A 12,885-nucleotide genomic window follows, 5' to 3' on the forward strand; every position below is an offset into this window, starting at 1 on the left:
TGGTCTAGTTTGGATTGTCTGATGAGATCAGTGCTTTTCTTTCCTGCCTCTTTCTAAACAACTAATTTCATTACCCTCTTTTTGCTCATTTAAAAAAAATCTGCTTTATTATAGCTAGTTGTGTTGTCGTCTAGTCTAGTGGAGTTGAGTTTAGTCTGGTCTGGTCCGGTCTGGCCTGGTATCTCACAGTTTGTGTCAGTGACCTGCTTTCTGTCTGCACTGGTAGCTCAGCCTCCTTAAAGCTGAGCTGGCAGGGGAAGGAACTCCAGGAAATGACCGTGTGTCTCTGGCAACGCCACCAGGAAATGGCTCCCTAGTGAGGCCAACTGGAGAGAAAATGGGCTGCAGTGTGTGTGCGTGATTGTTTGTGTTTGTGTGTACCGGGAGAGCCGAGCAGAGCATGGCACTAACAATGCCAGGGTTTCATCCCCACTTGGACCACCCGTGCTAAAAATGTAGGCAGTCGTGGTCTGGAAGGGCAGCCACCAATAATAAAATATAAAAGCAACCGCCAGCCAGCGTTTATATAAATTTACAGATTTATATCTCTCTGTTCTCCACTGCTCTTTCCTGCTTCTGTTAAACTCATTCTCCCGCCTTGCCTTTGCTATTCATCTCAGTTTCTCACTATATTTGTGTGTGCATCATTGTGTCAGTGAGTGGGAGTGTGTGTCCATACATGCCTGGATGTGTATGTGTAGTTCTGTACTCGATCCAAACGGGCCTTTGCAGCTGCAGTGGAGTGTTATGAGGGTGATATCCTCAGTTGAACTCTTCAGCTCCTCCCTTGTTCCTCTGTTCCTCTCCCTCATGTCTCCTCCCACCATCCAGCCCATGAACCTCCTCTTCCTCTTCCTCCTCCTCCCTCTCCTCTTGTTTCATCTCAGCTTTCTCTTCCCATCCCACACAGCTCCTTTCTGGTTTAGGCACAAAGCAAAGAGAGCGTAGAGATGGGCGTAGGGAAGGAGGAATGAAGGGAAAGAAAGAGGATAGAAAAAGAAAAAGAGCAGGATGAGGTGGGAAGGTGGAGTACCACCTGGATTTTGCATGCACCAGCAGGAAAACACACACAGACACACACATTTAGACTGGCTTCCATCGCCAATCTCAGGCTTTTTACTTCATCACTCTTTCCTTTTATTTTACCTTTGTCTGCCTCATTTCCTTACTCCATATCCCTTTTTAACTTTCCCTCATATTCATTTCCTCCTGTATGAATTGGCTCTTTTCATTGGGTTTCAATTTCCAGCATTACCAGGTGAAACTTTGAGAGCTTCTGAAATGCTACAACAAACTTTTACAATACTTACATTTAGGGCATTTCTGCCATATTAGCTGTTATATAACTGTGAAGGATGGAAAGATGAGAGAAATAGATAGAGAGGGTGACATGTGACACAGACACGAGTTGGATTCAGATCGATGACACTGAGTGTGTAACATGCGTGGCAAATGGTATACAGACTCAGTGCTGTATCAGTGTCCTCTTGCGGCTTTATCTCTGTTTCTAGATAACTAAGAAATCAGAGCCATTTCAAAAAAACAATTTGTCTCCAAAACTGATGTGTGATGATAAATACTCATATAGTATAGGATAGCTTTGAAAATTTTATGTAGTTAGTACACGGCTGTTTTAAACACTCAAACTCGTTTCTGTGATACTTCTGTCCGATAATTCGGAATAATTACAACTTCAAACAGGTTTGACATATCACTCTGCGCAGAGAGGCTGATGCTATTATTAGTCAGGGAAGAAGTCACTAGCCTACGTCACTTTTAATTTAAGGAACATGAAATGTTCGCTTTATGGTTGTAAGCAGAACTGTCACCAGAGAAAAATAAATAATTATATAAATTAACAAACAAGATAGAATAAAATAAAACAAGGAAGACAAATTAGAACATAGATTATAACATATACTATATTAGCTGAAATGACACCCAGTCTGTAATTATTGCAGAATAAACCCAGTCAGGGTTGATCATCCTGTGGGCGTTTTATTTATTTGCAATAGTGACCAGCTGCCTGCATGTTATCCTTTGCTTATTTTAGCCCATTATTTCTTCATCTCCACCCCTTTCTCTCCTCCCTGCAGTTCTTCTGTGCCTCTGTCCTGTTTCACCTGTCCAGAAAAGTTGAAACAGTTAAAAAGTGGTCAGGTAAAGACCCCAAGTTGAAAATACAACCTACTGTTAGAAGTGAAGATAGAGGCGAACTTTCCTGTCTAAATTTTTTCCTCTTGTTTCCATCATTATTAAGCGACATGTGATTCTGATAATGTTTTCATGGTGAAAGATCTACTGTCCATCACTGTGACATTATCCCGCCTTACCTGCCCTGGCCAACAGGAGGAGCTGTTCTTGTGCTGTAAGAGAAGAAAAGCACAACATTTTTAGGCTCTGAACTGGCCAGGCTAACCTTTACTAGCCTCAGTGAATTTGAACCAAATCTTCACTTCTTTCCAGAGTTGTACGTGCATGTGTGTGTGGATGCTAGGAAGATGGCAGATGGGTGGGCAAGTGTGTGTTTGCGCTTGTGTTTGCATGGGAATGTATGTGGACAAAAAATAATATTTACAAATTAGACTCTGAGGAAGAGGGACTATTTGAACTGCCCAGAAATTTGCAGCTTATGTATCATATCAGCCCCAAATGTCTGTAAACAGTCTGCTGAGAAATACAAGAGGCCAAAAGCCATCATTCATTGGAATTGGCACAAAATCATCAAAGTGTGTCTGATGTGAAACACGTGTTGCATTGTTGGCCTCTTTCAAACAGCCAGCAATGGCACTTTAATGGGGAAAAATCTAAAACGAATTATACTTAGGCTATACACTAAAAATGCCTTCATGCCAGTTTATGTTAGTGCTGAGTTTCAATTTTAATTTCAGTCAATTCATTTATTTTTGACTGCTTGACAGAATGATGAAGCAATTTTAAAACATCACACAACATTTGGGCTGTGGTGATTATTTTTCAGATTCAATAGATTAAACGATTCCAATTCCAAAATAACTAAAAGATTAATCAACTTTGCAAATATTCATGAACTGCCCCATTTCATGTTATTTTTCAGTGATTTCATTGCTTCATTTCGCTTCTTGTTTTTTCCTTAATTTGCATGGTACCTGGCATTTAAACCTCGATACCTGGCCTGATACTGGAAACAGTCAGACTTTTAGTTTATTTAACAACCCTATTTTGCTAACTGCTCACATGACTTGGATTGCAAAAGCATGTACCACGCAATATGAAGACACTTTCCTCTTAATACTTACAACTGATTAGATCTTTAGCCGTGCCTGACTTTTTGTTTTAGCTTAATCGCTGGGCTTTAAAGTGTTACATTTAACTCCACAGTTTGTGTGTGTCTGTGTAAAGGTGGGGTAAAGGATTTTGTGCTTCCTTACCTGTATAGTGACATTAACGTGTGTGTGTGTGTGTGTGTGTGTGTGTGTGTGTGTGAGCCTTTCTGTTGAAAGAATGAATGCTGAGAATAAAATTGAAGTGAGAAATGAAATCCAAGGTGAGCAAGGAACAGTGACTTTTAAAGGTCGATATATTTCCAGTGATGGATGAGGTGGAAACTGTGATGGTAAATGACTTCAGATTTTGGAAATGCTTCTGTCTCGGCATCGCAGCTACTGACTGTAGTGTTGCCTTAATGATATAGCTGTGGTTTTTGTGTGTATGTGTGTGTTCTGATTTAACACACTGGCTGGAGTGTGAATGTGTGTGTGTGTGTGTGTGTGTGTGTGCAGGCATAAGTGTGTGTGTAAGGGTATTTGTGGGTCTTTAATGTCTGGAAAAAATATGTTTTATGTTAAAAAATAAGTTATTTTTAAAATAGCTTAATTACAGTGAATGGAAGCCTTAATTTTCTTCAAAAAATGACAGGTTGCTTTATTTTAATGCGAGTATGAAATTAGATGGAGGCTTTGACAGATTTTCAACATCTTGGGATGTAAAGTTGAGGCAGAAATGGAAACAAGGACAATTATAATAAGGCAAATGGCATGTATTGTGTAGTTTCATTCAAATATTTTGGGCAATATGTGGGACAGCTCTGCATTCACAGAACCAGGATTTCCTTATAACGACACTTGTGAAAGTTGTATCATACTTGATAATGTAACCATATAAAGAAGTATTTTTTTTTCTTTGAATCTCTTAGTTTTGCCAATTTTCTCAATGTGAAACACAGATTTCAATTTGGTCATGTTGATTTTTTTGAAAATAAAACAGTCAAGCGCCCTGCAGTGCTGCTGCTAATGATATGGAAAGCAACACCCCGTCAGTTGACGTCATAAACCTGGTTTGTCCTAGTCAGGAGACTGATTTTGAGACTGCCCATGGTACACTGCAGTTTCAAAGCTGTGAGACTCAGTCATCGTGTTGACTGCATATTTCACTCCTGATGTCTTGTAGCATATGAAAAAAACAGATGGACAAGTTCAGAAAGTTAAAACCTTGATTTTCATCAGAAGGGGTCTTTAATTCGAAAGTCTTTGCTCATCAGTTCAGACTGAATAAAATCTCGAAGATCTACCTCACTCTAAAGTGATTTTTGCTTTCCTTGCCTGACTGTGTGGCTCTCCATTATTGTCCTAAAAGGTCAGTGGGCACTCAAACAAAATTGATTTCACAAGCACCCAAAACAAACCTTTTTCATCACACTGATTGCTCCTTTTGTAACGAGACATGTCAGCAAAAAGATGCAAAGTAAATTGTCTAATGCAGGGGAATATACAGTTAGGTCCGTAAGTATTGGGACAATGACACAATATGCATAAATTTGGCCTTGTAAACCACCACAGTGGATTTGAAATGGAGTACTCAAGATGTGATTGAAGTGCAGACTTTCAGCTTTAATTTAAGGGGTTGAACAAAAATATGGCATTAACCTTTTAGGAATTATAGCCAGTTTTAAAGATTGTCACACCATTTTCAGAGGCTCAAAACTAATCGGACACTTGACTAAAGAGCAGTTTCCTGGCCAGGTGTGGCCTTTTTCCCTTGTTATTCCGTGACAAGTTAAGACAATAAAAGGCCTGGAGTTCATTCTAAGTGTTTGCATTTTCATTTGGTAGCTGTTTATCAGAACCCTCAACATGCGATCCAAAGAGGTGTCAATGCAAGTGAAGTAGGTCACCATTAGGCTCAATAATAATAATAATAATAATAATAATAAATAATAATAATAAAAAAAAAATCTATCAAACATAGAGCAAAAACTTTAGGAGTAGCCAAGTTAATTTCGGACCTTGGCGTAATAGAAAAGATGAGAAAATAAGGTGCGGTTTGAAAATGGGTTGTATAGAGTTTATATTTAGACCTATGTACCATAAATTGGTCTTAAAAAGTCTCAAAGTTGGCTTCCAGAAACCTCCAGATACATGAAGTTTGTGCACGTCTGTGTGTGTGTGTGTGTGTGTGTGTGTGTGTGTGTGTGTGTTCGGGTGTTAACTTATGAGTTGAGGTTTGCAGAAGGTTTGCAAGTGTGTGTGTGTGTGCTTCAGCATAATGTGTATGATCTAGTGGTCACCAGAAAAGGCTTCAGTGGGAATGATGAGTGTGTTTGACTTTATGTGCATGCATGTGCATGCATCTGCATGGAGGGCATCATGATTGGTTAGTGGATATGCACATGCATCCGTATGTGATGAGTGTGTGTGTGGTTGGTCGGTTGTTTTCTGTTCTCAGAGCGCATTGTGTGTCCACTAAATATTAGCAGTGAGGGTGTTTGGATGGAAATTTTGTGGGTGCGTTAGTGTGTGTGTGTGTGTGTGCGTGTGTGTGTGTATGTTTGTGTTAGTTTTTGTAGTTTTCATGTGGTTGGTCTGTCTGTATTTTATGTGTTTTGGTTTTTTTCGAAAATTTATATATGACCTTGCTTAGCAGCCTTGATATTTGATGAGAAAATATGCATTTTTCTTTTCCTGTGTGTTGTGTGTGTATATGTGTGTGTGTGTGAGTGTTGCTATACACTGACAGCGGGAGTGTATTGCCTGGCGTTGACAGCCGGGGCCAGAGGGCTTGATGTAGAGTCTGTCTGCTGTCGTCTCTCTATCGACTGGCTCTGTGGCGGTGACTTATAGAGCCATTCATCAACTGCCTGCCTGTCTGTCTGTCTACCTGTCTGTCTCTAAAAATACTGCACTGCTACTCTGCTGTGGAGTTGAACACCCATACTAAATAAAACTTGTCTCTCCTTTTTCTCCTCTACTTTTCATTCCCTTCTCCATCTCTTTCTCTGTCTGTCTGTCTTTCTCTTTCACTGTCTGTCTCTGTTTTCTCTGTATTTGTCTCTTTTTTCCTGTCTGTCTCTCTCCTTGTGTTTCTGTCTCTCTCTCTTCAGAGCTAGACAACCCAGAGGCCAGGGTGACAGAAATCCATGCTATTGTGCATCGGCTGCCTGAGAAGAACAGACAGATGCTGGAGCTGCTGACTAAACACCTGGCCAAGTAGGTCAAGTTATGACACACACACACACACACACACACACACACACACACATTGTTCATGCTAACCCTACCTCTAAGGCCTGAGCGCGTCTGAAAACAATTAAAGTTTCAATGCAGGGGAAGGGCGTTGAAAATTATAATCAGAAGGACACCTCAGAGCCAAAGTACCAAAAAAAGATTTAAACAAATAAATAAATAAATAATCCAACTTACCTATAGTGCAGTCTATCCACTCAGATTGTTTCTGTGTGATTTGGTGAGGTTTCCAGTCTGCTGCAAACAGTATTTTGGGGCTGTGTGAGTTTTGTTTAGTGACAAAAATAATTTTATTGTTACTTGCATTACATACTGTAAGTTCTTCAGTTATCTGCATAATGCGCAGATAGAAAAGAAAAAATCATTAAACGTGCCTCTCATGCACACTTGCGCAACAGCTGCCTGACCTCTTGTGACTTTGCCAAGAGTTCATGTGGTAGAAAGGATAAAAATCGCAGCGCAGTCTACAACTTTTGAGGGATGGAGGAGATATACACATAACTTCCAATTTGTTACATGAAAGAAGAATGTGATAGTAAAGTGCAAACTGTGGTCAGGCCAGAAACAGCTATCCAGTGCTGTGAACATAACAGCAAAATTTTCCATGCACCTGCAAAGGCAGCATGCTGACACAAAGCTAGTAGCAAGCTTGTAGTATTGCACATAATCAAGGAAATTTCTACAGTGTTATCGTAGAATTGTTAACTGCTATTTTGTTTACTAGTAGGTACGCAACAATGCATCACTGGTTATGTTGTGGAGTAACACAAAAATAACATGAGGACTATTTTAGAAATTACTTTTCACAAAGAGTAAATAAGTAAAGTAATACATTACTTTTTTAATATATCAAGTAAGGTGGAATGCTGCTCAGGAACTATTTTCTGACAAAGAACACCAGCAAACCGAATTTATCCTCAGTGATTTTGTACTTATACAGGGAAGATAGATGTAAATAGATGTAATTTTTTGGGTGAACTGCCCCTTTAACTAGCTTGTAATTTTTTATTTCAATTGTCATCTGTGCTCAGTAATTAATATTGCAACAGGTTGAATAACATCGAATGCCTAAGGCAACACAGCAGCCCAATCCCTCTTTCTCATAGACTGTGAATCTATACACCTGTGTTGATTGCAAGTCTGCACAAGTCGCAATTGTGTGTGTGTGTGTGTGTGTGTGTGTGTGTGTGTGTGTTAATTCCTGATTTAGACATATCACTTTAGCTTCCCTCTAGTTACATAAGTATTGATACCAGTTCTGGTATTATTATCAGTTCTGATATGGGGCAAAAACTGAGTATTATAAGAGACATTTTACCCCAAACTATTATATGGTGCCAAAAGCCCAGATTAACATGTCAAAAATGAAAGCAAACTGTCTGAATTTCCTGTATTGTTGGTGCTCATAAGCCTGTATTTTGTAAACGGTGGGAGAAAACCTGTTATATCAGTTATATTGTCCAGTGACCCCAAACTAAAGATCCAAGCTGACACTGTTCAGTGACAGTAGTAGATCTGATCAGTCCTTGTGATCAGTCAATATCGGTGCTTCCTTAATTACAGTTTGAGTACCTCTGAAGAGAGGCTTATACTATGCAAGCACTTTGGTATGAGGAGAAAGTCACTGAAAAATGAGAAAATACCATTCTTATCAATTTTATATGAGATGACGTTGAGTTTGAATGCTTTTACAGTCTTCAGTGGTTTAATTATAGTACAATACCACTTGAATGGACAATTTGCTCATTTGATAAGTTTCATTACTTTTTGATAATACTTTTGTAGGCCAACACAATAGCCTCATCCAAATAAAGAGCATTTTATATGAAGGGCTTTGAAGGATGATGTGTTGATATGGAAAGGAGGCTATATTGTGTTATTACGTGAACTCTGGAGGAATAGCAGCCGCTATCAGCTAATGGGGATCTGAATAACCCTAACCTTAAACACATAGACTTATGGGCCTGTTGAATTATGCACAGACATAATTACTTTCTAATGCTGTACATACCTAATAAATTATTCCACATCACCACAAACCACATTGGCAGCTTGGACTGAAGTAATGAAACGGCTGCCATTGATCTTCAGTTGCTTTAGGTTTCCTTTTTTGGTCAAGCTGAATATCTGGCTCGTCATTGCAGCACATCAGATACTGAAACCCGGCCATTCAGGCCACTTTCACGCCTAGTTCACTTGTTTTGGCCTGATTCAGGCTTGAGGTTGTTTCCTTGTTGCATATTTGATTCGATCTAGTCAGTGTTCACACAGCCCTGTTTTAAGCAAACCAAAATTTGTTAGCAAATAACATTAACCCTTCTACTGGATGTAATTTTTATGAGGGAAACTTTGGTTGTGGACAACAGCATATTGCACTAAAAGAGCAATATGCCATTGGACACCGGAACAGTGGAGCAATGGAGCAACAGCAACACAAGGTAGAAGTATTTTAATGTTTCCACAAGCAAGTGTGAAATGTTGTCATTAGTCTGTAGAGGAACCCTCAGCTCATCTTTACTCCATGTTTGTCCCCAAGTCAGTTTGGAATCACTAGGATCTGTCCGGCAAGCACCTTCAGGTGTCAACATTCACCTCAACTTGCAATCCAGTCTATTTTATTTTGCTTCCCATAATAATCACATTATGTTCTCACTTTAAATGAACCATATTGTGGTTAAATTGAAACTGAAGGTGCTTTCACACCTACCCTGTTTGTCTGTTTTAATAAAATTATGGTGGAAAGGTGGAAATATGCATTTGAAGTCTGGTGAAGACCAAGCAAGTGTCCTCATGTGACAACATAATTCAGGCCTAAACTAGATGAAACAAACCAAGACACAACACACTGTTGATTTAAAATGGATGTTGACACCTGAAGTTGTTTGCCGTGTCAGAGCTGCTAATGGTGCCAAAATGAGTCTTGGACAAACATGGAGCAACGATCAGCCGAGGGCTCCTCTAGATATATTTTCCAGCAACATAATTTCATGATGGTTTGTGGAAACACAAAAATACCAAGGTCTAGTTGTTGTCCCTCCATTATTCGAGTATTGCTCTGTTGTTGCCATACACTGTTGTCTTGAACAATGCAACTGCCTGCGTCCTTTATTGACAAATTTTGGCTCGCTGAACACTGGGCTGTGTGGACACTATTGGGATTTACTGAAAAGTGTGACAAAGTAGCAACTTCATGCCTGAATTGGATCAAAGCAAGCATGCTATAGGTGTGAAAGCATCCCTGAGTCCCGACTTTTCAGGCGGACCATGGCTCACTTATTTGGTCTACACTAGAGATCGAATGCATGTTCTCACCTCTCCACATGAAACAAAACGCACCATGGTTCAATTAAAACAGACCAAACAGGGTAGGTGTGAAAGCCCCCTCAGATGCTATTGATTGAAATCCAGGCAACACACTGGCTTTAATTTTGTGGTATTTCCACAGTGCAGCGTTGCTTGCCCTTTGTTACTTTGTCACAACTCCCCGCTATGCTTATCCAGTTAAGAGGATTAGATATGCAGCGATTTTTTTTTTTTGAGTTGTGTTGACCACAATAGTGACCGCCTAGCTTGACATCCACTACTCGTCAGATTTATAATTCATCGTTATCCAGCTTTTCTCCGCTCCCTGGTTTTCCCCTTCTCTTCCCTTCTCCTCTATTCTCTTGAACTGATCTGAAAAAGGAAACATGTTTTTTCCACCTGTTTCCTTATTTCCCCATCAGACAGATTACAGCCTCATACTGCAGGGTCTGCTGAGTATCCTACATCTACGTTCATTGCTGGAAAACTCTTTAGCTTGATTGCTGTTGTCCTCCACCCTCGAGGAGGATTAGGGCTCTGTGTAATCTCTTGACCGCATGCATTAAGGCAGCATGTAAATAGAAACCTATCCAGCGGCAAGCGAGTCAAATCTATTTCCTGACTTGTCCCTTGAAGAGAAAGAGAGGATAATAGTAATATTAATGTATTACTGTGTTGATCCCCATGGGAAAATTATGTTTTTTTGTTTTTTTTTTTTTGCTTATCTTTAGTGAGGCTAAACGTCAGGATCAGATACAGAGCAGCACCACTGGAGCTTACCAAGAAGAAATATTTTGCTCAAGGACACTTCAGTAGGGCACGTGTTGATGAGGGAGCTTTTGAACCTGACTGATAGATCGAAATATTCGTTTTACACAGTCAAAGTGTGTACAGAGCAATGTTATTTGGACTTAATATTTCCTTGTTGTTTGTTTCTTGGCACTGCACCTGATTAACTGTACGTGCGTTTAAGTATCGCTACTTCCTGAGGTACCTTTTGATATGACAAGTCTCTTCAAAATGCTACAGATGAGTTTTAATAACTTGGAACGACCTGATCAGTGGTTTTTAGATTAAGGCTCCACCTTAACAATGCGCTCCTCCAGTCATTTCACTCACCTCTGTGCCACAGCATTCTGGAAGTTTCTATACATAGATGGCAATGCACAGACAAACTTATACTCTGAATTTGCTCTGAATCAAGCAGGTGGCCTGTCTGTTGGTTAGATAACCACAAGCTGCTGTAGCCTATAGGCAAAAAGCAGGCCATGACACTGTGTGGCTTATCTGTAATTATTCTTCTAATGCGGTCGAGTAGCATTGTATTTCACTCTAAAGCTCCTTCTAAGCCCTCTGGCTTTACCAGGCTTTCTTAGGCTGCGGCAATATGATATAATGTGTGACAAATGGGATAGTCGTCAGGTTCAAACCTCTGTGAGGCGGGTGAAAAATGTAGATGAGGGTGTATGCATCCTTTACCTGAGCTTAATAGATTATTCCCATCCCCTATAATGTCATAGTTATCATCAGTCGCTTAAACCGGCACCATGCGATTTCAGAACCCATTAACAATCCTGAAAGTAATGTGTGCTTTGTGGAGACTTTTGAGGCATAATCAAACAAATCTATGCCAACTTGTGCAGACCAGCCATGTTGCTGTTTTTAGCCATTTTTTTTTTTTTGCTTCACTCCAAAGTTTATTGCCAAAATCTGCAAGCCTCAAGCTCAAGTTTCTTTTATTCCCCTATTAAACACAAGCGCCCCCCCCCCCCTCCCATTCACAAAGCAGGACTCCATGAAGTGGGTGAGCACAACAACTGAGGCAGGTGGTGGTACAAAGTGAAAAGGTCATATTTTGACTCAAAAAGTGAACATGATAAGAAACAGAACAAAACATGGATCGATGTAACAAGACTTTTCCGTTACTTCCCTTAGCGGTTGGTTTAGCTTAACTATTATCCTGCAGGCTCACAGCTTAGCAAAGTTTGTCCTAGGCTGGCCTCCGCACTGTGGTGCCATAAACTTCTGGAGGGGGCGAGTGACATGGAGGGAGAGAGGAGTGGCTTTGCAAAGGGCTCACATATAAACATGTTGCTTCTCTTGATACCACCTAATGGTCAGATAAAATTGCAGGGTACAGTGTATGTTTAAGTATATTAATCATACACTTCTGTGTTCTTTCTCTCTCTCTCTCTCTCTCTCTCTCTCTCTCTCTCTCTCTCTCTTTCCCTTCATCAGTGTGGCCAGTCACCACCAGCAGAACCTGATGACTGTGGCCAATCTGGGCGTGGTCTTTGGTCCAACCTTGCTCCGCCCACAGGAAGAGACAGTGGCAGCCATCATGGACATCAAGTTTCAAAACATTGTAGTGGAGATCCTCATAGAGAACCATGAGAGGGTGAGGGGAGTGTGTGTGTGTGTGTGTGTGTGTGTGTGTCTGGGTGGGTTGTGGGTCAGGGGGGGTTACATACTGTATATATAGATATGGCTCAAAGCTTTACGACCCCTTTCCCCTTTAGATCCAAGCAGCTTATTTGCTGGTCAAGCTGCTTACAGTGGTCACTGTAAGACCCCAGCAGCTATCTCTCTCTCTCTCTCTCACACACACACACACACACACACACACACACATGCATGCATGCACACACGTATACACATTTCCTAACATCTTTAGATTTTGCTGCTGATGTTCTTTTGATTGGTGGCTCCTCTGCGAGGTGCAAATAGATTGTACCAATCATGATAGCGCAGCTTCCTGTTTTCATGGGGAGCTCTTGTTCCACATCATATTAACTCTGCCTCATTAAGATATAAAACAATGGCAATCTGCACTTTATAAATCTGACCTTTTCCTGCCTGCAAGATGTTGATTAGAGTCTATTTTTCAAACATTTTTTTTAATTATTTATGCTAATTTAAGCTAACTGAAGCCTTTGGGAAGTGTTTGTTTTCTTCTTTTTTCTCTTGAATATACTTTTCTATCACCACTTAATGCAGTGAAAACATTTTAGCTTGGTATGTGCACTGTTGAAACCATCTGGAAATGCCTTAATGCAAGTCTGTGACTGCTACATGCTTATGA

The 12,885-nt window shown here is 40.3% G+C and overlaps 1 protein-coding gene across 4 annotated transcripts in view; it reads left to right on the forward strand.

The window, feature by feature from the left end:
* The window catches only part of LOC115371344 (rho GTPase-activating protein 26), a 132,368-nt gene that overhangs the window by 87,017 nt on the left and 32,466 nt on the right, over positions 1–12,885 (forward strand). For all 4 annotated transcript variants that reach the window (XM_030068664.1, XM_030068665.1, XM_030068666.1 and 1 more), the window contains 2 exons: positions 6,359–6,464; positions 12,042–12,201. In XM_030068664.1, coding sequence (XP_029924524.1) covers positions 6,359–6,464; positions 12,042–12,201 — 266 coding nt within the window. The remainder of the gene's footprint in view (positions 1–6,358; positions 6,465–12,041; positions 12,202–12,885) is intronic.

Source organism: Myripristis murdjan, chromosome 14, assembly GCF_902150065.1.
Source record: "Myripristis murdjan chromosome 14, fMyrMur1.1, whole genome shotgun sequence".
In the NCBI taxonomy this organism is placed as follows: domain Eukaryota; kingdom Metazoa; phylum Chordata; class Actinopteri; order Holocentriformes; family Holocentridae; genus Myripristis; species Myripristis murdjan.